Source organism: Rattus norvegicus, chromosome 4 (genome assembly GCF_036323735.1).
Source record: "Rattus norvegicus strain BN/NHsdMcwi chromosome 4, GRCr8, whole genome shotgun sequence".
NCBI classification, from domain to species: domain Eukaryota; kingdom Metazoa; phylum Chordata; class Mammalia; order Rodentia; family Muridae; genus Rattus; species Rattus norvegicus.
The window spans coordinates 147,406,486-147,432,370 of NC_086022.1; the positions used below are offsets into that span (position 1 = coordinate 147,406,486).

The window sequence follows — 25,885 nt, forward strand, 5'->3', positions numbered from 1 at the left end:
CAGCAGCAGAAACAAGAGAAACCCTATCTCAACAAGAAGGAGAAAGATGTCCTCTGACTTCTGCATGCATGCCATGTCATGTGTGTGCCTGCCTGTCATACATGGACATGCACACATGCCAAGGATACATTTTTATGGAAAGAAATAGGAAACCTGAATGAGTATCCAAGAGAATGAACAGCCCATCAAAGCGCTACTCAGAGAGAAGTGCCCAGCCCCATTTGGCTTCATTATTGAACTATACTGAACGTTTGAACAATAATAATTATTCACAGAATCTTCCAAAAAGCACAGAGGGAGGGAGCACTTGGCAACACATTTCATGAGGCAAGTGATTATCTAACACAAAACCTGGACTCTGTTACCAGGAAACTGCAGGCTGACAGCACTTATGAATATGGATGAAAGTTTTCTGTACAAAATATTAGCAAACTGGATGCAGGAGTGTGTAAAGGAGTCATGCCCCATGCCTGAGAAGAATCCATCTCAGGAATGTAAAATTGTCTAGCATCTAAACGTTCAGCGAATGCATCCCATCTTGCCAGTAAAATAGAAAGCACAGATGACATAATCGTTAGGATGGCTAAAGAAGAGCATTTGGCAAAAACCTAACACCTTTTCCTAACAAAACACTCCCCAACACAGGAACAGAAGGGAGCCTCCTTGACTTAACAAATGCACCTCTGAAAACCTCACTGCTACTGGGAGAGATGGCTCAGCCACCGAGAGCATTTGTCACACAGCCATGAGGGCTGGAGTTCAGCTCCTGGTATCCAGGAAACAAGCCAGGCATCGGGCACACACCTGTGACCTCAGCTCTGAGAAGGATGGCGACAGAAGTGTCACTGGGGCTTCCTGGCTCTCAGTCCAAGTGAGAACATGTTAGCCCAGGTTCAGGGATTCTGACTCAAAGAAATAGTGATCGCAGAAGACACACAACAACCCCTTCATGTCTTCATGTATGTGCTAAGCACGGGTACACATGTGCATGAAAATGCACTCACAGACACTCACAAAAAGGGAAAAATCACACTGAGAGTTAACATTCTCTCTTTTGTAAAATAGTGGCTGCTTTCTCTGTGTGATGGTTTGAATGAAAACAGCCTCTCTATGGCATTGTCTGTTTGAATATTTAGTTCCCAGCTAGTGGAAATGTTTAAGAAGGATTAGGTATGGCCTTGTTAGAGAAGGTGTGTCCACTTCAGACTCTAACCCTTTTGGGACACTGTAAGCCCCGAATAAACTCTCTCTTAGTTTCCTTAGTCATGGTGTCTTGTCACAGTAATTTAAAGTAATTAAGACACTTTGTAAGAGAGAAGGCAAGACAAGGGTTTTCTTGAACGTAGTCAAGACTATGAGCAACAAAATAAGAGCTGGATGAACTGGACTTCATCAAAATTAAAACCCTTTTGTGCTTCAAAGGACACCAATGGTAAAGCAAAAACCAAGTCTCATAGTGGAAGAAAACATTCAGAAATCATATTTGAGATAAGGAACTTATATTTAGAATATGTAAAGAGCTGTTCTAACTCAATACTAAAAAAGATGAAATTAAATTGGGCAAGAGATCTCAAGACAGAATATCACGCTGCTGCTTTTCCAGGCGAGCGAAGGTTTTAGTGATTCCTCTAAGTACCATGGGGCCCCGGGTACTGAAGGGCAGCTGTGCTGTTTGGAGAGCTGAGGGCCTGTGAGGACTGGCCCTGTGGCTGGCTTGTGTAAGCGTGAGAAACCCCTGTGAGGTTCTGGCCTAGACTCTGCCCACTCTATCAAGTGGGTAAGGAGGCCTGAGCCCATTTCTCTCAGAATGTGCATCTGTGTGGTCCAGTTTCCATGGAAACCAGCATGGCTCTGTTCCTCATCTGGCAGGAGTAGAGGAATCAGGTAGATGGGCCCCTTCCTCTCTCTCTCTACACACACTTCTGTTTCTCTCCACAGTCCTCACTATTGAGGTAATTTGCAGGTGCCCCTGCACTGGAGATGACCCTTTAATCTCACATTGTCAGTCAGTTCTTAAGGAGCTGCTACCAATCTGTTGAGGTCTGCTGAGAACGCCTTGAGGGCTCGCCACACTCATCACCACACACTAGGTCCCAGCAAAGTCCTGGTGCAGAACAGACCATTGGGACCCAAGCAGGACACACAGAGGACCACATGCACCAGGAATGGTATGCAACAAATGCCCAGCACCCACCAGGATCTATGTGGGCCTGTGCTGGGACCCAAGGCATATACAAAGGCTTTCCTGGGTCCGTCTCTGTGCTGCTTGGAGAGCTGAGGGGCTGTAAGGCTGGCCCTGTGGCTGCCTGGAGTAAGCAGGAGAGGTCCCTGTGAGGTTTTTGGCCTAGACCTTCTGTGTTACTCACCTTCATCGCTGGTATGAGGCTCCGTGCCATTGTCATGGTCAACTTCATCAATGGTCCCCGGCTCACTGTGTGGGCTGTCACTGTAAGCAAACACAGGAAGAGGACCCGTGAGCCCTAGCTATGGAACTGACTAGACTGTCACAGGCTTGAGTATGTGGCCCACATGTGTCGGAAATGCCATCCCTAATATCACCATATTTGGAGGTATAACCTAGGCAGAGGCAATGAGGTCACAAGGGCTGTGTTAACAGAAACTGATTGGTGTCAATCAAGATGTGGGTTGGTTATCATGAGAGCTGACTGACAGCTTTGCCGATTGACTGCTTTGGGCTATCTTGCTTGTTCTCACACTTTCTTTCCTTCTGCCTTCCACCACAGGACAGTGCAGCATGAAGGCCCTCGGCACATGTGCATATACCTCTTAGCTTTCAGAACCTTGAGCCACGCAGATTTCAGTTTATTACAGATGACTCAGACTCACGTATTCTAGTACAGTAGCAGAAGTGGGCCGAAATAGTTTTGTTCCGTGAGATCCAGACGGCAGTGGTAGACCACAACCTTCTGGAAGCCAGGGTTCTTCTCTTTGTGTGCGTGTGTGTGCGTGTGTGTGTGTGTGCGTGTGTGTGTGTGTGCGTGTGTGTGTGTGCGTGTGTGTGCGTGTATGTGTGTGTGTGTATGTGTGTGTGTGTGTGCGTGTATGTGTGTGTGCGTGTGTGTGTGTGTGCGTGTGTGTGCGTGTATGTGTGTGTGTGCGTGTGTGTGCGTGTATGTGTGTGTGTATGTGTGTGTGTGCGTGTATGTGTGTGTGTGTGCGCGCGTGTGCGTGTGTGTGTGTGTGTGTGTGTGTGTGTGTAGTTTTCATCAGCTTATTGACTGGGTTTACACACCACTACATTAAGTAGGACGAATACGATGACAAACCAAATGGACTAGGTCCCTCACCTCACTGCTCACATTCTTGGGAGAGAAAACGCTGAGGCAATGCACAAACAGTTGCTAGACAAAATAATGATTTCTAAGAAAGAGACAGGCTGTGCAGGAGGGGGGGGACAGCAGAGGGACCGACATGGAGTGATGGGGTGGCTGTTTAGAGGAGGTGACATTCATGATGCTGGTAGAAAAGAACCGAGAGCTCTGGGCAGCTCAGCTGGTCGTGTCCGGCATGTACAAAGGCCTGGCTTTCATCTCCAGCACAAAACAAACCTGGCCTGGTAGTGCACACCTTTAATTCCAGCTCTCAGTAGGTAAAGGCAGGAGGAGCAGAAGTTCAAGTGAGCTTCCGCTATATAATGAGTTTGGGGCCAGTCTGGGCTACCTGAGCCTCTGTTTTCAAAAGAACAAAAAGAAATAGACTGTATTGTGAAAAATTCCCCATTCCCATCAGGATTAATTCCAAATCATGGACATCAGAACTGGCCTCCAGCTTACCTGTGGAGCCTGGTACCTCCCCACCCTCTTGTCACATACTCTGAATCAACAAACCTAGACACTTTTCATTCTATCGAGGGCTCTAGGCCTAGGACTTTCTTGGCCCAGTCCTCTGTGAGTTGGCTCCAGTTTAAGCTGCTGGCTTGGATCTTTTGTAACCTCCTTGGGAAACCTTTCCTGGTGGCCGGTGATTGGCTCAGGGACCCCTTCTGGGACAGGCGTCCCTCAACACTCCTCCCACTGGAGCTGCTCCTTCTCAAATACCATCCCTGCCACAGGAGACCCAGTCCCAAGAGGATCTGGATCGTGGGGGTAGGTGGTGGTGGAGGCAGCATCGCTGTGTGGATGAATCTTGTTTACTATACTGGGACCCTCAGCCTCACTTCCCTTTTTGGTTTTGAAAATGCCTTCAAAATGGCCATGTAATTACTAATTCTCTACCCTACAGGAAACGAAGAAAAGTGCAAAAGTGGTACGTGTGTATTTGTGTGCTTAGTTTCTCTTTGTGAAGAAACTGTGCTTTCTAGAAGCGTAAGAGACTTGTACAGTGTTAGGATAGAGAGCTGCAAGCAGACACCACTGTGACCAGCGACCCTCACAGCCTTTCATGTCTGTTTGGGGAGGAATGTTCAACTTTGAAGCAGTTGCTCAATTAACCCCAGAGAATGGAGGTAATCCAAGCATCCAAGAACACTTTAATGTAAACCTGAATTCCCACTGTGCATGGTAGATCAAGTCTATCATCCCAGCACTTACTGAGGCAGGAGGATCACAAGTTCAAGAGCAGCGTGTGCTAAATAGGGAGACACTGTTGCAAAAAATTCAAACTGAAATGCCTACGTTCCCTCTAGGCACCTGGCTGAAAGACTTAAGTGTGTGGCTGTGTTGGCCTGGGCTGGGGACAATGTGACAGCAGGAACGTTTAAGCATGTCAAGCAGCATGTTTAATTTTCTCCTCTCTGCATTCGTCCTCCCTTACTGAATTCTCTGTTTTAATTAAAATGTAACTGTACAAAGATCATAAAAATTATACATAGTTGGGAAATATAAGGTCATCTAATGTATGCACACATTGTGTGATGTTTAAAGCAGGGGTAAAAGTACCTATTTCTTTAAAAACATTTATCTTATTTTAAAAGTTATTTATATGCAGAGGGCGAGGACAATATGTGTAGGAACGCAGGTGCCTGTGGAAGGCAGAGGCATCAAGTCCACCCGGAACTGGAGAATAGGCAGCCGTGAGCTGCCAGACTTGGGTGCTGGGAACTGAACTTGGGTCTCCTATAAGAGCAATGCATACTCTTAACTGCTGAGCCATCACTACAGCCGCCACATTAACCTTTGTTTGTTTGTTTTATTTTGGTGTTGAGGATCCAATTCAGGACCTCCCCCACAGTAAGTATATGCCCCATCACTGGGCTATTCCCTAAGCTCCTCAATCATTTTTCAGTGTGACAACTTTCCTTAGCTCTAGCTTCCTGACACATCTGGTTTATTGGTGCTGTCTAGATAGTCATTCATAACAGTTAAACACATATCTGTCTTCACTCTCAGACTTAGCTTGAAGAAGGAAGCCAGACCTGGGTCTGAAAAGGTTCCTAACTATTTCTCCTTATATAAAGCATCATAGCAGCTTAGAGGGCTACCCAACTGATGACTATTGACTTGAGATGGGGTATGCAAAGAAATGAAACTCTGGGAGAAAGAGCTCCTGGGTGGGAGGGGTCAGTGACTGGAGGTTCATGTGGGAACACCCACTCCTCTGCTTCCCGAGAAAGAAAGGTTACCTGGCCAGCCACCACACTATAAGAGCCCTTCAGACCCAGATGGAGTCCTGAAATAACTCTTGGGAAGCCTCTACTGGAACAACTGAGAAAGGGAAGGCTCTTTTTGTGTTGAAGCTGCCCAGAGAGTTAGTGACAAAGCTGGAGCTTCCCTCTGATAGCCACTAAGGGAAGCCAAGGGGTGGAGACTGCAGGGCCAGGTGCTGTCAACTGCTGAGCCTCTGGATCCAGCCACACCTGAAGGTATAACCCTAAATGTTTCAGTGAAGTAAACTACAAATGCATATTGGCGCAGGCTATGGGGAGGCATGTTCTTACTCCTTATAACTTATGCAATCTTGACTGATATAGTTGTTTCTCACAATGGACTGCTGTAAAACTTACAAGGAAAACTAGATATAGTGCCTGTCCCTAGTATAATGAAAAAAAAAACTAGACAGCTTTGGACTGTTTTTAACAATAGGGTGATGTAACAGGAATATTAAGAAAGGAAGGATGCCTTACCAGTACTCTTCCCCTCCAGCCATGCATTTTTCGTATACGGGTCCCTCTAGCTCCCTCGGGCTGGGGAAGATGGCTTCATGGTGGATGATGATGGTTTTGATGACTTCATTGACATGTGCCTGGCAGGATACAGGGTCCTGCCCATCAGGGATGTGCATGAGGGTGGGCCCGAAGCAGATGGCCAAGTTGTAGGGATCCATCATGTTCTCATCACTGTACTGGGAAAGGCTAGGAGAGAACAGGTACTCATTGTCATCCAAAAGGCAAATCCTCCCCCAGAGCTTCTTTCCTTTGGGAGTGGGGAATGGGGACTCAACTCAAATGCAGAAGTTCCTATATTCTGATTTATAACGATAGCATTTATAAGAGCCTTGGGACAGCCCTCCCAGAGGAGGCGAGTTGCAGAGGGCTCCCTGGGCCAGGTACTCACTGATTGAGGAAAGCAAAGAGGTATCTCATGACCACAATGACCACGCGGGGCAGGGTGATGAGGATCTGCTGGATTGGGTGCACCCTGTCAGCTGGGTTCTCCAGTTCTGTAAGGCACAGAGGGTTCAAGGTGACCATCACCCTTAGAGAGCAAGGCAGTGGGTATCTCCAGGCCCCACCTCCTCCATCAGCTACAGAGACCAGTCAAGATGGCTGTACTTTCAGCTGGAATTCATACAAGAGATCCTGGCTAGAGCCAATCAGAATAAGACAGGTTGTGGGTTAGCCTACTTAGAACCTCTTTGAGCTTCTTTTGAGGACTTGTGGAAAAACCTACAGAGAGGTGCCTGGGACTTGGGTAAGCAGAACATCTGGTAAGACTGGAGATCTGTCAGAAAAGAGAAACCTGCCTGGTGGTCAGAAGAATGACAGAAACCCCAGACTGGCCACGTGAAGTCCAAAGCAAATGGCCTAAAGTTTTCTGGTAGAGGATCTGACACTCTCTGTTTTATGGACTTGGATTGTTTAAATTTCTGTCACTGACAGCCTTGGAATCCTGATGACACAGACAGGGACAGTGGTTTAGTAAAATGCAACAGGTACCAGCCATAGCACAGCCTGGCAATGCTACAGTTGCTTAGAAAAGAACAGTGCAAACACAGGCTCCTCTTGAGTGACCTACTGACTAGAGAGCTTGGCACATGCCCTGGATCTCATCAGGGATTCATTCTCAGAACCAAAGAGCATCAAACTCTGGTATGATGGCCTGCAAAGACAGAATACCTATGGAGTTGGCAACCTGGAACTACAAGAAGTGAAGTGTCAATGGGCAGACAAGTCACACAATGTCAGTGTTTTCCTCACAGAACTCCAACCTCCAAAAGACCCCTTTCTCCTCAGGAGCAACATGACAGGGCTACCGACACTCTTGCCTACCTCATCTCCCAGCCATTGTTCTTCCATAGAGTCTGAGGACTACCTAGAACCATAGTTCTCAATGAGGTGCTATTGCCAAAGCTGGAGTTCTTGCTTCTTGACAAGGCATTGTGTGGGGTTGTATAGTAAGTGGAAATCTATATTGGCATCCGTCACCCACATGCCTTATCTGTGAAGGGCACATGAATCAATGTTGCCTGCCTTAAATTTCAACAGGATGGTCCCTCTAACTCACCTTCAAGACCTGGCTAGAGGAAATCTCACCCAAGTCAGCTCACAGTCAGTTTCTTATAAAGTGAAAAAAACAAAACACTGCCCCTCTGTAAGTCCTCTAGATCCTCTGTACTTCCCTATGGCTGTTAGCTACATTGTAGATCTTAAAAACAGTTTTGACTTTTTTTTAATAAAAAGAGTACTTAAATTACTATTAAGAAAAAAAAAGGAAGACTGGAGAGATGGCTCAGCAGTTAAGAGTACTGGTTGCTCTTCCAGAGGTCCTGAGTTCAATTCCCAGCAACCACATGGTGGCTCACAGCTACCTATAATGCAATCTGATGCCCTCTTCTGTCATGCAGGCATACATGCAAATAGTATTCATATGTATGAATAAACAAATCTGTTTGAAAAAAGAAAAAAGGAGACTTCTTTGTTTTAATTAGGAGGTGACATGAAAATATGTAACAGTGGGGATATGCAGAAGGCAGGACAATGTGAGACCACATCTGTCTGTGCGTACATATCTTTGGTAAAGTTTACTTCGTAAAATAGACCCAGGAAGGTAGTAACAAGGAAAGAGAGCAGTTATAGCAGCACCCAAGATAAAGGTCGTGAAAAACTTAAGCATTATTTCTACGAGTTTCCATTCAAAACTCCCAGACTGCAGCCACCCGTGGGTAAATGCAACTCTGGAAGTCTTAAGCACAGAAGTGGAGGCTATTGTTCAATAAATGCAATGAAGCGCCACCAAATTACAGGTAGGCTCTATTTACAAAGCTTCTGAGGCTGACCCTGGCCATTGTGTCTGGAAGAACTTTGATGGGTATGGCTTTCTCTATGATATAATGGTAGCCCTAGACAGAACAGAAGAGATCCTTTCACCATGCATCTCTAATCAGGCGCAGACATGGGATGTACCTCGTGTCTACTCATTGTCCTGCACAGGACCTGGATTATGAGGATCTGGTCTAATGAAACCAATAAGCCAGTGACATGGAGCCTAGGCAGGACGGACCTTTGGGGCCTGGGTGTTTGAGAGATAGTTTAGAGTTTGGCATAGATCTTAAAAGGTGATCAGGAAGGAAACACTGAGGAAGCCAGGGGACAAAGAATGAACACATGAGAGCTTAAACATTCTTCTTCTACTGTCCTACACTGGGGACACATCCCGACGGCCAACATCTCCTCCAACAGCCAAGTACTCTCATGACTACCAGTGTAAAGATAATCTCCCAGTCAGCTAACTCTTCTCATTTCTCTTGTCTGCTGACCTGATCCCCAAACTTTCCCTGGATCCCTAACCCCTAAGGTACAAAGCTGTGAGGTCCTTCAAAGACTTTCAAATCTACTCCTCTTGTTACATTTGACTGCATCATTCTCTGTCCTGCTGATCCAACAGTACCACTGTCCCCAACCCTTCCAGGCTTCCCTGTGTTCCCTCCTCTTGGAAGTCTTGCTCACATGCCTCCCCCAGGTCTATTCTGTGACCCCAGGTTTCCCTCTGCTTCTCCCCTTAGCTCCTGTTGTACATAGGGAGAACCCCATGTCCATTAGCCTACTGTGCCTGTAGACCTGGGTCTTTAAGCTCTCTAAGGACCAGACTCTGTTCACAGTATCTATCCTTCTCCTGGGCCTGGCAGGATAAAAAGCCAGCATTTCAACTTCTATAAAGATCCATGAAGCAATGGGCCATCCCACCTGCAAAATACTTACTAATAGTAGATATCAAATCTTGAAACCTTTCCTTAGGAAAGAGTGGGTTTTCCAGTCCTCGGAAATACAGTTTTAAAACACCAGCAACTGAATTGATATCTCGCTCATTTTGGTCATCCACGAGGGGGTCTTCACCTGTGTGGAGACAATGTTTTAGCTTGGTGAGGAAAGAGAATCTCTCTCCAATACTGGAAGATATTCTCCTTTCTCAGTTGAAAGAGGAAGTGACCTGGACAGCCTGGACAGGAGGAAGAGGAAGGGACAAGCCTGAGAACCTGCGACCCTCGGTCTGTGCATGTTTTAAATGTCCTATTAGAAAATACTCAGAAGGGATAAACATCTAATTATGACTGTCCATCATCTATTACATAGCCCTCTCTTGAGTTTTTATTTATTATATATACCATGACTCAAAATTTTGAGAATTTTTGACATTGTAACACATTTCTCTTAAGAATCAGGACACTCTTGGCTAACGATGATAACTTTAATCCAACCCAAGAGAGAGAGAGCGATCTTCCAAAAATAACACCGTGCACAGCCCACATTCAGACTCAGCCAACTATCCCACTATGTCTGTCATAGATTTTTGTTTTCAAGATATAGGCACTATCCTGAGTTCCCACAGTCCATTTGCTGGTTGTCAGTTGTTCCTCTTGTTTGTTCGTTCCTTCGTTTGTTTGTTTGTTTGTTTGAGATGTGGATAGCCTGGAACTTGGGACAATCTTCTGCTTCTGCTCCCAAATACTGGGATGGAAGGCATGTGTTGGATGCTTAGTTCAGTGGCTGCCTCTTGGGTTTTATAAGTATAAAATATACTCCATTCTTTTTTTGAGTGACAAATTTGTGCTTGATGAAGTAGGTCTCTCTGTCTTGTAGAATTGCCTCATACTGTGCCTTTCTCTCACTTTCCTCATGACTCAACTCAGGTTGACTATTTTGGACAAGGATACAGAGGCACAGAATGCCTGCTACTAGTTACGTAGAGCACTGAGTTAAAGGTGGTAGCCTTTTTATTTCTTTAAACACCATAGAGGTAATCCCTTTTTTGCAGCACATGTGAGACTTGTGAAGTGAGAACAGAATCCTGGCACTGTAAGTCTGCCCGCTAGTCCCTGTGGTCAGCATGATCCACCATGTGGGGTCGGTCTCCAGTGCTAGTTCTTGCCTTGTTACCCTAGGAGCTCATTGGTGCAGTTAGCTTGGCCAATGAGCTCCAGATAGCCACATGTCCGGGCTCCCAAGCACTGGGGTTACACAAACCTACAGTTATACCTGCTTCTACATGAATGCTGGGTATCTGAACTCAGGCCCTCATCTGCTCACCTCCCCAAACCATATTTAAAGGCTCTCAGAGAGAAGGCCCTTCTTTACCCTTTCCCTCCACACCTTACACACCACCATTTTCTTTAGTCTGATTCGTCTGTTGCGTTTCTATTACAGCAGATGAGCAAACACATGTATAGTCAGCGCTCTGCACTCACAAGTTGCACATCTGTGGGTTCAACAAAGATGATGAAAATATTTTTAAAAAGAGATTGCCTCTCAGGGCTAAGGGTGGGTCAGTGAGCGGCTTGCTGCACAGCATGAGCTCCTGAGTTTGTCCCTAGCAACCATATGAATGACAGGTGTGGTGGTGTGCGTGATCCAGCACTGAGAGAGGGCAGACAGGAAGATCCCCACAGTTCATAGGCCAGCAGTCAAGCCAATCAGCAAGCTCGGATTCAATAAAAGGCCCAGCCTCAAACATAGAAGGTGAAGAACTAAGACACCCTGTGTTGATTGACTTCTGGTCTCCACGTGCATCTGCACACACATGAACACACATGAGCACACATACACACCATGTAGACACACACCACAGTAAAGAAGAGATTCCGTCCACACTCAGTAGACTTGTTTTCTTGGCCTCTCTTTTCTAAACAACAGTTTAACCACCACGTACATGGTGTTTCCATTGCGTTAGGCATCGTGAGTCACCTACAGATGATGGCTGGATGTGCCTGCCGTGTGGGGTCTATAAACATGCTACATTCACAAACGCGTTTGAGCACTGCTGGGTTTCTAGGTTCTAGGGTGGTTCTTGAGCCAGTCCCCTAAAGATGGGAGCAACTCTATATACTCTTCACTGACCCTCACTTCTTACACAAAATGCCATTCGCTCCTGCATAAACGTGTTCCTTCACTTCAGCAGCAAATCCTGGAAATCTCTCCAAAGGACATCTCAGAAGTCTTTCTCTTTCTAATGGTGGCAAACAGCCCGGTCACAGAGGAAGACCGCACTTCACTCACTTGACCTACAGGACTGCATTGACTTACTAGCTACGCTTTAAATTATACCTAGTTAGTTATTTGTATGCATATGATAAGGCAGACATCTGGAGGTCAGCGGACAACTTGCAGAAGTCAACTCTCTCCAAATCATATGGATTCCAGGAATCGGGTCATTAGGCTTAGACAAGTGTTTTCATCCATTGAGCCATACATCACCAGCTCCACATTTGACTTCTCTCTTTTGCCATGATGAATATTGCCACAGTGAATAGTCTGCCTGGGCACATTTGTATTTGTGGAGGCAAGTCTCAGCTCAGTTTCTGGAAGTAGGCACACTGGGTCACCACGGGTGTGATTTGTCACTTGTAGTCAAAGCCCTCTCATTGGGGCCACACCACTTTGTACTCCTTCTGGAGAAGGCTGTCTTCTCCAGCTCTGCCCATGGCCTATTGCCAGTCTTCTGAGGTTGTCATCATTTGGATGGGGAAATACGGCATTTCAGAGGAGTGGCTCTCTGCAGTTTAACTGGGGGCTGCTAAGCTGGTCTATTACTGAGAATGTTCCCAGGGGAGGTGAAAGGAAGCAGAGAGTAATCTAACGCCTTCCCAGAGGTGTTGAGGGAAGTTTTCACTAGCAGCTGGAACACCTGTGTCTGCCAAGCAATGAACACATCTGAGCACACAACCTGGATCTCTTCCCTCTGCCTTCGGAGGAAGCGGACGTGTGGTATTGGCAGTCTCTTCTAGTCCCAGTGTGTTTTAATGCCAATCTGAAAAAGTCTTCTTCTGTTCTGTACCAGGGCTGGCAGCTTACAGAGCATGAGCCAGAGTAGAGCTCCCAACTGCCTTCCTAGCCAGACAAGTGCCCAACCTGATGCTCCCTAAGTTAACCTCTCAGATGGCCCCACCAAGGTGAGACTCTTTCTCCTCTAAGGAAGAAAAAACACATTTAAAAATAATCGCTTGAATAACATGTTAACTTTCAACATACCCATTTATGTATGTGTACATACATAGATAAACACACACACACAATTACACACACACACACACAATTACACACAACCACCATCATCACCATCACTAGCATCATCTCTTGCCTTTCTCCCTGAATGAAATCACCATGACATTCTCTAGTCCAGGCCTTTGGCCTTCTGCAAGACCAGTCTATCTGGGCTCAGGAGCAACAAATCGAAGCTGAATGAAGGTCATGGAGATGACCGTTTTATCTAGGGGGGAATGAGAGCTATCATTCCTGGTAAGCCAGAGGGCAAGCCGAGATCCACTGAGTCCTGGAAGAGGACTGGACTGCAGTGTGAGGTGGCTTCCCAAAGAACAAGGCTGCTGGGAGAGGGAGAATCATTTTGCAATGACAAGACAAGGAGGAGACACAACTGGAAATATGGACAAAGAAAATAGAGACTTGTCGGTTTGTTTGTTTCTGTTTCCTTTTGCTCTTTCTGTCTTTTTCTGTGGCTGTGATGTGGGTCAGGAGATTCCCAGGGACATGAGGGCCCAAGCCTCAATGAGAGCAGAAAATACTTTTCACTTACACCCAGGCAGTTGACTGGAAATGCTGGCCTCAGCTGAGATCTGAGGGAAGGGTGAGGTCGCTCGTTGCTGCAAGCTTAACAACAGAGAGAGACAATGCAGGAAAAGGTCGGGGTTGGGGGTCCTGCCAGGGTGCCAGTCCTCCTCAAGGACTGCACCAAGAGAGTCAAGGTCATATATGTGTATATATGTATATAGGTGTATACATACATATATGTGTGTACATGTGTACATTGGTAGGGATACTTCTGCTCAGATTGTACTTTTGAGCTATAATCTCATTCAGTAGAAGGTTTGCTGCATGTTTGCAGAAATGACTGGCAGTTTCCAAAAGCGGCAGTGCTGTGTTCTCCAGAGCTGAAGCTCCCCTTACCCCTACGAGGCCACTGAGCACTACAGCCAGCCAGATTTGCTCTCAATACCCAGTGCAACCCCAGATTGACTGGGGCACAAAAGAGCTGTACTGTACAGGCTGCAGAATGCTTCCTTCACCCTGAATCCAGACATGCCCTGTGGTAGAACTGAGGGTATGGGAGGCAGAGACTTCACTCCTCCAAGGATGATGATAAATGTGGGAACCAGATGGGTGGGAGTCAGACTCAGAGCTCAGCCAATGGCATTAAACCACACACTCCTAAACCAAGGAGGCTCACATAATAAAATAAGATAAAATAAAATAAGATAAAATAAAATAAAATAATAAGGTGTCTTCTAGCCAGAGCTGGCGGCTCATGCTTGTAATCCTGGCACTGGGGAAGCTGAAGCAGGAGGATTACAAAGAGGTCAAGGCTATGCAGTGTGTTTGAAGCCAGTTGAGCTACTGAGAAAGGAAAGAGTAGGTGTGCTTCACTGCCTACTGAGATGGGATGTGCGTGCTGCCGGGACCTGGGTCTGGGATCAGAGTCCTCAGACCTTAGTTAGCATCAGAGGCCCCCAGAGAATAAGGCAGTAAGTCAGACTGAGCTGGGACACACAGCATGTCTTTCCAAAGTGGTATGAAACTAGAAGTGGGAATTCAGTTTTGGTTGCCTGCACCCCAGGTCTTCTTCCTGTCCCTGGACAGAAGATGTGGGAAGGCCAGGGATCAAAATATCCCAATGCTTTTCCTTGAATAGAACATCCTGGATTTCCGGTTCTGCTATGGCAGAAGGCTAAGTACCGTGTGGTAAAGGCAGACATTGAGAACTGAGCTTCTGATGGCACAGTTGGTCCTTTCATTGCAGGGTCCTCCTGTTCTTTCGAAGCTTCTGAGGCCACCACAAGCATAGGAGCTTTGTACATACACACATACATACATACATACATACATACATACATACATACATACACTCACACAGTATGCACACACTCATATGTGTGCATGTACATATACGTATACCCACACAAGTATGTAAACACACACGGGGTATGGAAAATCAGGCATGATAGTTCACCCCTGTAACCTCAGCAGTTGGAAAGCACAGGCAGGAGTACTGGGAAGAGTTTAAGGCTAGTCAAGACACTATCTGTAAATAAATAAATAAATAATTAATTAAACATTAACATCTTAGACACTAAAATGGGTGGGGCTGGGAGCTTTGGGATTTTAGAATTTTGGTGCCTTGGAAATAAGATCAAGAATCTACTTAAAAGTCCATCCGAGTTACACACACAACCTGAGGGTGACTTGACAAGATGTCAGTTGTGAGGCTGTGGCTTAGCTGTGTGTGTCACATGACGTCAAGTGTGGAACTTTCCAATTGTGTGTTACATCGACGCTCAAATGTTTGGGTTTAGAAGTTGGGATTAGGAATATTTAGCCTGTAGGAGAGGATAAAGGGGAAGAGCGGGGGATTCTAAAGAACTGCTAAGACCATCTCAAGGTGCTAATTTCTGTGGTGCAAACACTCCCAATATGGCTGATTTCCAGCTACCCTCAGGATGTCATGGAACCCAAAGTTAATCAGAATGAGAACAGACATCTGAACACGGCTGCAGACCTAGGGCCTCTGTGCACTACTGACTTTGAGACCTATGTTAACTTCAGCTTCTCCTGCCCATGAACTTGAGATTGTCAGTCTGCACTCACCTCTCTCAAAGGAATTCTTGATGTCATTGACTTCAACCTGAGACCCTGGAACTCTGAAGATCCCCTGCTGCTGGAGTCCTAAGAAAGAAATAACGATACAAGCAAACAGGAAATGCAAATAACATAAGACACTGAGTTCATCAGCTACTGGAAATATTGGAGATTGTCTCCCATGCTTACCTCACTCCCCTTCTATCTTTTAGAACAGTCGTTCCTGGTGACAAGCATCTGAAACCCCAACTGGCCTTGACAATGAATTACAGCTGGCCCAAATGCTCAGACACATGCAGAATCACGTGTCTGTGAACTTGCTCCTGGGCCTGAAGGGAAAATGCTATTAACACTATCCCCTCCCTCTCATGTGGGTAACTACTTCCCATATGAAACTGTAAACTTCTGAGTACATCCTGGCCTGGGATTGGGGAGTCAGGGAGACAGAGAGTTGGAGGCATAGTCAATGGTAGAGTGCTTTGTCTTATGGACATAGGCCCTGGGTTAGGTCCCCAGCACCAAAAATAAATAAATACAGTAAAGTGGTTAGCTAGGCAGAATTGCTCGCACTATAATCCCAGCATTTGCAAGGCTGAAATCGAGGCAAGAGGATTTTTGCAGAATTCAAGGACAGCCTGGGCTACAGAATAAGATCCCTTCCCAAGAAGGCAAGAGTACAAGCTTGGACTCATGACTAAAGGGCAGCCACACTTATTTTTGTCTTCTTAAAGATTCTATGAGACAATAGCAAAGTGGGGTCTCTGGCACCTGGTAGCAATTGGAAACTAACAACAACCTAGACAATTGCAAGAATCAGAGGGCCTCTCAAGTGAACATTGCTGCAGCCCTGGGCACCTTGCCCTGCCTCACAGTTCTTTTGGATAGAACAATCATCCACACTGCAATTTATTGTCTACCCTCAAAAGTCAGGGTTTAGTGGACATTTGGCGTGAACATCCTACATGCTCAATAAATGCGGTTCAACTCTTTAGTTGTTGGGTTTTTTGTGTGCTTATTTAAGCCTTTACCACATCAGGCTAGCCACTAGGTGGCCAGTGGCTGACACTAGCAGCTTATAGAACTTATTCATGTGTCCTGCATATTGAAGGTATGCGCCTGGATAAATAATCTGGGACACAATGTGCCCAAGCTGACCTTGAACTTACTGTGTAGCCCAGGCCAGCCTACGGTGCTTGGTGATCCTTCTGCCTCAGTTTCCCTAATGCCATAAATGTGGCTTTGTTGACTTGTGTCACCCCGATCTTCTCTTGTTCTTCTGGACTTATATCCTTCACCCACGGGGAACACTGCCCTTCCCTCACCCCAGCTAGGCCCCACTCTCTCCATCCCAGCTGCATGGCTGCCTTCCTCAGGGGTCTTTTCTCGCTTTAGTCAAGCAGCCTGCCTCCAAATGTCACTAGCTACCTTCCTTTGAACTCGTTTCATGGCAGCATCACTATGAAAAAATTATTTATACAGTCTACTAGCCGTGAGCTACTACACTCAGTGACTCAACTAAAGGCAGCTTGAAAATATTCAGGAAAAAAGCTGCATCTGTATTAAACATGTATAGATTATTTTTATTAGTCCCCAAACAATAGGATTATTTGCCTAGCATTTACATAGGATCTGGTGCTATCTGTCTCCACATGGATTGTTCTTTATGGGAAGATTACATGTGTTATGTGTAAAAGCCACAGCATTGTACACAATGGACTTTCGAGTCTGCGGACCTGGGGGTCAGCAGTGATCCTATATGTAACCTCTAGAGGTGCTAAAGGACTCCAGTTCTTACTATAAGAACTAAAAGTTCTTTTTCTACTGTTGATTTCCTTGTTCTTCATCACTCCTGAGTTCCCCACAGCCAAAATGGAGATGAACGAGCAGTTTAAACAGAAGTTGCCCTTCTGGTGACACCATGGTTAACCATGCCATAGCTGCTCCCCAGTGACCTGAAGCCCCAGACACGCACACACGCAGGCACACACACACACACACACACACACACACACACACACACACACACGCATGCCCATGCGCTCATGCGCACACAGACTTCAAAGACAGTGTTTGGAATAACAGCCATTCATTCCCCGGAACATTTTCACTCCCCCAGAAGCAGAGCATGGACTACCAAGAGTCTTCCAAGATGACTGAGAATATCATTTCCTTGCAGAATGGCCCAGCACCTGTTCCACAATGAGCTGAACCCACTGAACTGAGATGGTGCTTACCATATAAATTGATGAATCGAATACAGCTCTCGACTACAAGTGGTATAGCTTGTCCTGAATCCTTAAGGAAGAAAAACATGTGAGTTTTATCAGGCATGGCACCCAACCATGGGCAAAAGACATTGCAAACATGATGATCAAGTCAAGCCAAAAGATTAGTACCACGTGATTAGTAGGAAAACAAGCAAGGAATTGCTAACTCTAGTCTCCAGGGATAGTTACCATACAGCCTTCAGTTAAGTGCGGAAGAAGGCATAGCTAGGATACATTCAAAGAAATGCTCTCTCTCTTTACCCAGCTGGTAAGGAACTGGGCTCAGCTTGACAGGCACACTGGGGGCAGGAGAGACAGAAGCCCGTGAGTGGAGGCAGCTGGAGTCTGACCTTGAAGGATGATCTGCCTCCCTCCAACTCTATTTTGCCCAACTCAGCACCTTTCCCCAGGGCTTGAGGACCAAGGGGCAGGATCAATGCCTTTCCCTATTACAGTGGCATCTAGTGTCAGAACCGAGAACACACTCTGGGTAAAGCAGGGCTGCCTCTTACAAGCCCTGTGGGACTCTAAGAAGGTGAATCTTACGATGTCTCAATTTAAATATCCAGGTACATATTTTGCCTATTAGTAAGCATAGTACATGGAGAAGTTCTAGAAGATACCAGTATCAGCCACTGGCCATCTGGTGGCTAACCTCAATCAAAAGGGATGAATTGGATGCAGTTTAAATAGTTGTACCTAGGACATACAAGGACATTCAATAGATTAGTCTATAGTTCCTAGAGTTTGGGCAACGGTTAATTTTCTTTCACAGTTCTAAAACTGGGTGACCTTCTTGTCGCTACAGGCATATTATGAGTAGCCGCTCTAGAAGGCTAGTAAGTTGATGGGCTCTTGGCTCTGCCACACCCCCCACCTACTGATGCTGAATCTGGGGAGAGGATAGGAGATGGGCCCATCAAACGACAGAGAAAATGGGCTCTGTTCTAGATGGTGTTGGATCTACTAGCTGCATGGGGCTTGTGGGCCTATCTAGTAAATACCTGGTTCCTGGTTCGAGCATTTCTTCTTCCTCTGATAACAACAACAACAAAAAAGAGAAACAGGCAGCAAAGCAGAAGAAAAAGAAAAGATTATGCAGGAGTAAGATCAGTTAGAGTGTGCAGATCCTTCAGAGTCCGTGAATGCCAAAACGCAATGGCAGCCAGCAATGGTCTTGGGGCATTTGCCCACCAGCCTGCCCAAGGGGAGCAACCTCATCCTTCAGACCTCCTAGGAGTTCCTGAGCAGTCCCCAGCCAGCCTTCCAATGGACTGCCTAGCCTCTTTCCCAGATGCCAGGGAAGGGCCTCTTTCGTTCCTTATCAATATATAGGAGATGTGTGTCTACCTCATTCCTGGATCATGCCCAGTTTCTGAACATGAGGGAGTCACCAGTGCCAAGGTCCCCTGACGACCTACAAGGTTAGACCATCTTCCCACAGATGGGTTCCTTCCTGCCTATTGTAAGCAGGCTCCTAGAATTCATCTCTGGAAACCTCATTCTTGGTTAGATGTTCTATTTTACAAATTCTCCTCAGATGGGATCCAGCAGGCCACACCAGATTCCAGACTCCAAACACATCTAATACCTTGACAATCTTCTCTGACTGGAAGCATGGCTTTGCTCTCCCTCCCAACCCCTTACTGTTGCCCTGGTTCTGAGACCCTCTGGGAGCACAGAAGCTGAGGAGGGTGAAGATGAGAGAAAGTTGGAACACCTTTGTGACCATGAGGGTGGCTGAAGCCTTTGTTCCCATATTGAGGGATCTTGCCTGATTTTTCTGGTCATGTGAGCAGTGAGTTGGGGTCTAGGTGGAAGGTAGGTGGACAGTCTCACCCAAGCTCAGTGAAAAGGCCAAGCTGACTAAAAAACTAAGACCCTTCCTGGGGTTCAAAGGACATGGACAAGTCCAGTCCTGCCATCTCAATGGTTGGGATCTGAGTTGCTACAATGTCAGCTAAACCCACATGACTTCTAGAACTCAGCAATAGCCTGGTCCAAGAGGAGTCTTGGGATGGTGTCCTAAAATTAATCTAATTAAGATCTGGCTTACATAGTGTCAGAAGGTTCTAGAAATATGCTTGTATCAGCTCATTCCATGCTTATCCTAAACTCACAGAATAGATTAATCTTACTTCAGAGAAGTAAGATGGGGACTCTCCACCAACCCCACAGGTGGACCTTCTGGGTTTTACCATGGACTTATATAAATGGAGTCTTCTTCAGTCTGAGGAGAGAAACACGATGTTTTTGTTTATATAAGGGGTTGGTTCAGGAAGACTCCGGGAAGTCCGTAAGTCCAACTCCAAAAACCTTCTCTGTAATTAACTTGGAGCTTCTCTCATCATAATCACAGCCACACAGTGGGGTTGTTTGACCACAAATCTTTTCATAGGCCTAGATTGTCAAAGCTGAGGACTCAGTCTGCTGTGTGGTCAGACCATATGAGAAGCAGAATAAAAACTGAAATTCTGCTCTTGGCAGTCAAAGAGTGACTACAGATGTTGCCTTTCTGGAATCCAAGATCCTTCAGAGTAAACCTGTGCCCTATGGGGATTTTGTGAATCTGCTCATAGTAGGTCCACAGCTGAAGTTGTTAAACATCAGTGATTGGAGGTGGCATAAGAGCAGAGGGAACATAGAGACAGGCTATTGTGTTTCACAAATCCACCTTCTCTTCCCCAACCAAATGACTATTATTCTTCCAAGAACTCTGACACTCCACCAGAGCTGAGCAATTCCTCTTTGGACATTTTTCTCAGAGCCAGTTGACCAGTGTCACTATACCATACTTCCTTTTATCACTTCATACCTCCAGTGGTGTCACAAAGCTGTTTCAACTGGAGCTTCTACATGTGTCTGGGGATGGTAGTAGGAGGGTGTTCGTGTATGTGTGTGTGTGTGTGTGTGTGTGTGTGTGTGTGTGTGTGTGTGTGTTCGTGCATGCAAGCATACTTGTGGAGGTCAAAGTTCAATCTTACATGTCATTCTTCAGGCAGCAGCCACCTTGACTTTGAACTCTCTGATTAAGCTAGGCTGGCTGAGAGGGAGCCACTGGCATCTATCAGATTCTCTAGTGCTAGGATTCCAAGTGTGTGCCACCATCCCTAGCTTTTGGACATAGGTTGTAGGGATTGAACTCAAGTTCTTATGCTTGTGTGATTTGCCTTAAAATTACCATTCCAGCTCCACGGAGATTTTAATTCTAGTGGACCAGGGAATCCATTCTAAGAGGAAGTTTGACACCACTGATGAATAAGGAGAGGTGAGTGAGAAGGGAGTACAGGAGGAGACAGAGGGGTGTTGAAGAAGCAAAGCGCTCTTTAGGAACACCTCCATCTGCCATGACCCATTGAGTGGCTCCCTATGGGTCACACAGTTCTTGAGGGATTCTCATTTAAAGTATTCTAAGGTATTTCCCACTATCCTTGTCCAGGGAAAAGTCCTCTTTCTCTTTCTCTAGTTTCTGTTCTGAGGACTTGGTCTATAGGCAGAGGTAGTTCTTTGAACTAGGATGGTCCTGCCTACTCCACCCATCCCTGAGGTTGAGTCCTTCTCTGTCCTCTAGGTCTGGGCTGTACCCTGCCTGAGGTGGGAGGGCAGAGAACAGAAAGTTGGTGTGAGGGGCAGCCTCTATAACTCCAAAATCACTAGTGATTCCCACAAGACTCGGTCCTTTTCCTGACTGACACACTCCTCTTCTCTGCAGAAACTGTCCTCATTGGCACCTGGTGGGCGTAGTGACGACTTTGGAATTTTTGTTTCTTTAAAAACCCAGAAACATTATAAGAATGTGTTTTCACCTTAATCTCAGGTGTGGGGAAGCTTTGGACTGTCCACAGGGACTGACTATGATTTGGTTTGTGCTCTAGCAGAGGCGTGGTTTTTGCCATCTATGGTTAGTTTCTGGGATTGTGCGATGTTTGGAATCTTTTCAGAGGGTAAATACACGCTAGAGCTCCACTAGGCAGGGTTGGTGGTCAGTGGTTGTTCAGGGGGCTTGGTTGCGATTTGTTAGTAGTTGTCAAAGAAGAAACAAAAGGAAAGAGATTAGATTCGTGGGCTTTCCTAAAGTCTCCCCCCCAACCAATCCTTGTTTCTCTCCTATCTAGTGTTGGGGGTGGGGGATAAAGGGTGGGGAAAAGAAGAACCCACAAAGTAGCAAAGACCAGCTACAGGGGGGCTTTCAGAAAGCTGGCTAAGACCTCCCCTCCTCTTTCCCCAAGGACACAGCTCAACAGCATCTCTGCCTTGAGCAGTTTGATCCTGGGTGGCTTGATCTTCCACCCATTGATAAAAGAAAACAGGGAACGTAAGCTCACTTAGCTGAGGCATTTTGAACTTACCTAAGCTCCAAATCAAGGGTTAACCTGGCATTTACAAGGACTTCCTCAACTCTCCTCCCATCTTTCAAACCAATCACCAAGAAGCCAAATTAAGTGCAAGGAACTTTTCTTAGTGAAAAGTGAGGCTTTCTGTGCTCGTAGCTACAAACCGTAGTTGCCTTGTACGGAAACTCACAGGGGCTAACTTTCCCATGTTCTCAATTAGTTCTATTGCAGGAGGAGGGGGTGAGGCTGAATAGTGGAGTTTCCTCAACTGCCCTTCCGGTGTCAGGACTGCAGCTCCTGCAGCAAGGAGGCCAGCTGGCTGGGACCACTGTGCTGAGGCTCCACCTCTTTCTGCGTGACTGATCAGACCCCTCCCGGTATGGCTGAGAGAGATGAGTGGCCACTTAGGGGCCGCTAGTCAGAAGCAGCGTGCTCTGATAAACCGCCTCACAGAAGCGTGACTATGGAGAGAAACTGCCTGGGGCCTGGCTAAGGGTTCGGCAGGGCTGTTAGCTGGAAGGAACAGGGGAAAGAGAGGCTGCCATTACTTTGGACTCATTCGCGGACTCCAGGGCTCCCCAGCAAGTACCTTAATGAACGCTTCCATACTGCCGTTAAAGAGTTTATGGCTATACACTGAAAGAGGCCTAGGTCTCCTCATTTTCTGTGGTTTAGGGGGAAGACAGGGGGGCCTAGGGGAAAATGGAACAAAAGAAATCAAGAAAGCAACCAACATAAACATACCGCTGGGAGAGATGCTCTTCAAACCCACAACTGGAGGAGAACACAAAATGCAGAGGGGAGCCCCTGGCCCCCAACACATTCGTTTCCCATGTTCCATCTGAAGGCCTCTGGATGTTTTCGATCTTAGTTTACCCACAGTGCCAAGCAGGAGCAACTCTCACAAAACACAAATGCATTCTACATTGGGGGGTGGGGGGTATATACAAGTAGCCCCTGCAATGCCAACCAGAGGCTGGCATCCTGCAGATCAGATGGAGGGATGAGGGGAGAAAGGTGTCATCTGTAGCCCAAGAAAGCAAGAGACTTTCAAACATAATCCAGGGGCTTCATTTAATAATTTTGGCTTAAATCAGGCTCAACTCCCAATGTACTGAGGGCACTATCTTCCTGACGCCTCTTGATATTTCAAAGGCATATGACTCATCTTTGCTGCATGGCTCTGAGAGCCAGACAGATGCCAGGATTCAAGCTGCACCTTCTTTAGGATCCGTAGGTGGCCTGGAATGCTATTATCCCACTCATCAGTCAAGCACATTTTGGATCACAGCACTGTCAAACCCATCACCACCATATTTAACCTAGTGTCTTCCTATTACACGTGGCTCTGTTCTACAGAAACTAAGCTCAGAGAAAAAGAACAGCGAGTCAGACCCACCTCTACCCACTTCCCCTCAAGTCCAGTTTGTTTTTGTTTGTTTGTCGTTTGGTTGTCTTTTAAGTTTCAAGTCATGGGCATGGTGCCAGGACGTCTTGCCGCCGTCATTTCTAGCTGCACTCTTCTGCCCCGTTAGTCCACGACAGGAGTCAGGTTGAAAGTGTCTTGCTTTGCTTTCGGATCTCCATTCTCTGTGTTCTCTCCACAGGGAGGGGAATCCTTATACCACAGTCCACCAGGAACAATGAAATGGCCACAGACACCAGACCCGTGTCCAGAATTGCTTGCCATGCATAGGCCTGGATTGGCTTATCTGCTCATTTTCTTACACAAACCGGCCTAACTCAATGCTGGGGGCCTTCAGCATTAGGAGAGAGATTTTGGGATGTTCAGAGGAAGCAGCTTCCCAAACGAGGCAGCTTATTTTCAAATGGTTTGGTTCAAACCATGGGAACAATGAGTGTATATTCAGCCAGGCAGGTAATGGGCATATATGAGAAGCAAAGGCTCGCCCCTTCCCCATGTCTTGATTGATATCTGTGTATAGGCAAGAACCTTCTGTTTGTTTCTGAGAAGGGATCTTATATAGTCCAGGGTGGCCTCAAACTTGCTATGTAGCTGAGTCTGACCTCATACTCCTGCCTCCTGCCTCCATCCCCTCAGTGCTGGGGTTATAGGCATGCACTTCCACACTGGGTTTAATGTGCTGTTAGCAGTGGAACTCATGGTCATGCATGCTAAGCAAGCATTCTACCAAAACTAAGGTATATCCTCAGCCCACACAGGCAAGACTCATACAGACTGGGGAACCAATCAACATGAAGAGGCTTGCGCTGCCTCTCTCCCTTGGGCTTACTGTGCCCATGTCCTTCGGCAGTCCAGCCATACAGGACACTCTAGCCAAGTCCTCCTGGATGTTTTTAAGTGTTGAGCAAAGGCTGCTAACTCCAGGACATGCATGGGCAAATGGGCAAAGGAACAAATGAGTCCAAACAGCATGCTATCCGATTAAGGGCACCAAAAGAACGACACAACCGAAATTCCGAAGAGAAACAACAACAGGCAAGATTATCTCCAGCCCATCTTGGATCTATGTGAATTTGGTTAGCTAAGTCCATGTCATTTCCGTTTGTAAAAATAAAATACTGTATCTTTTTTGAGAATGTGTGAAAACAGGGAGTGGGGACTCTCATATAGTGACTCTCTGCTTTTGAATGCTCAAATGTAAAAGCCAAAAAACCCCCACGATGCTACCAATTGTGTTTTGGTCGAACGTTGGGCTCTGGGGTCTGCAGGATTAACCTCCTCACAAGCGTGGGAGGCAAAGGAGCCCACAAGAAATTAAGAAATCTGTCAACGGCCACACAGATGGGATCTATCAAGAGCTGAGAGTTGAATGAAGTTTTTCCTACTCAAGGCTCCAGCACCCACATGAAGTAGAGAGAGCTGTTATCCAGCTCTCGTGGCCGGCAAGAATGGAGATCTTGGTAACAAAAAGACAGAATCAAAAGCTCTAGGGCATCCAGTTGGAGTGTTTTCAGAAAAGAACTCGGAAACGTTTCTGGAGTTTGCTTTTTAATTTTTTGCAAAGTAGAATAAAAGAAAATAAATGTGAGATGGATACACTCCCCCATCTTCCCTGCCAAATTCAGAATGTAAAAGAACATGGAGTCCTCTTTCCCCGACCCATGGTGCACTGGGTACTGCCTGGAATCTCTGACAAGGAAACGTAGCTATCCCAACTTTGAATGACACCAAATCTGTATCAACTTACTGGAATGCTGGGTGGGGCACAAAGTGGGGAGCAGGGGGACAGCTCAGCCAAGGAAAGTGGGGCAGCCTAAGCCTTCCATCTCTTCTGCTGCTCAGTTGCAGAGCAAAAACAAAACAAAAAAACAAAACAAAACAAAAAAAAGGGAGAGAGAGAAGGGAAAACAGGAGAAAACCAGAGGGGAGAGAAGGAAACCAGAGACAATGGCCCCTCTCTGCCTTTCAGCAGGGATGAAAATTAGCATACACTGGCAACACGGTTGTGGCCTCAGAATTAGTCTGTGACAAAAAGCAAGAGATTAAGAATTTCCCCAAACAGCCCAACAGATGTGGGTGTCAGTATTCAAAATGGTGGCAACACTGATGTTCAAGGGCTTGTGGATTCTTGGAAGCTGACTGAAATTGGATATATACCAAGCTGCATCTGATTGGTCGCAACATCAACTATCTCCCTTCTCATCAGGACTAGGGCCTCTTGTTAACCTGCTTAAGGAGGCTGACCTCCCTTCAAATCACAATGATTAAATACTGGTGTTTGCATCTCGCTTTGCCTTGTTTTTCTTTCTTTATTTTTAAGCAAGTCTTCAAAGTACATTAGCACATCTGGTCTGCCTATAGGGACTGCTGAACAGCTACGAGAACTGCAGGGCTATGGCGAATTGAGGCCGTTCACAAATCTGGCTTTAACTGTGAGAAAGGGGCCAACTAGACAAGGGCAAGAGCAATTTGGCTGAAGGAACCTGCTCTGGTGATAATCCCAGATGGCTCTGACTGTGAGACTCTATAGTTGACACAGCCAAGGTACGGAGACAGATCACCCGGGGCCGCTGGGACTCATTTGAAAACCACTTTCAGG

The 25,885-nt window shown here is 46.3% G+C and overlaps 1 protein-coding gene and 1 long non-coding RNA gene across 6 annotated transcripts in view; one reads left to right on the forward strand and one right to left on the reverse strand.

Moving 5' to 3' along the window:
- Positions 1–25,885, forward strand: part of LOC102548080 (uncharacterized) — a 67,153-nt gene that overhangs the window by 29,520 nt on the left and 11,748 nt on the right. Inside the window, exon 3 of one of the 2 annotated variants that reach the window (XR_005503819.2) lies at positions 17,436–17,572. The exons of the other annotated variant lie outside the window; for it this stretch is intronic. This is a non-coding gene — a long non-coding RNA (uncharacterized LOC102548080). The remainder of the gene's footprint in view (positions 1–17,435; positions 17,573–25,885) is intronic. 2 annotated transcript variants of the gene reach the window in all.
- Srgap3 (SLIT-ROBO Rho GTPase activating protein 3) overlaps positions 1–25,885 on the reverse strand; it is a 235,326-nt gene that overhangs the window by 15,404 nt on the left and 194,037 nt on the right. For 2 of the 4 annotated variants that reach the window (XM_039108203.2, XM_039108202.2), the window contains exons 12-19: positions 25,034–25,120; positions 18,531–18,561; positions 17,494–17,554; positions 15,269–15,346; positions 9,377–9,511; positions 6,513–6,618; positions 6,083–6,310; positions 2,367–2,446 (exon numbers count right to left, since the gene is read on the reverse strand). In XM_039108203.2, the coding sequence (XP_038964131.1) occupies positions 2,367–2,446; positions 6,083–6,310; positions 6,513–6,618; positions 9,377–9,511; positions 15,269–15,346; positions 17,494–17,554; positions 18,531–18,561; positions 25,034–25,120 (806 nt within the window). Of the gene's footprint in view, positions 1–2,366; positions 2,447–6,082; positions 6,311–6,512; positions 6,619–9,376; positions 9,512–15,268; positions 15,347–17,493; positions 17,555–18,530; positions 18,562–22,449; positions 22,553–25,033; positions 25,121–25,885 lie in introns of all 4 variants that reach the window. The other 2 variants (XM_006237048.5, NM_001191975.1) reach the window with 2 other exon arrangements.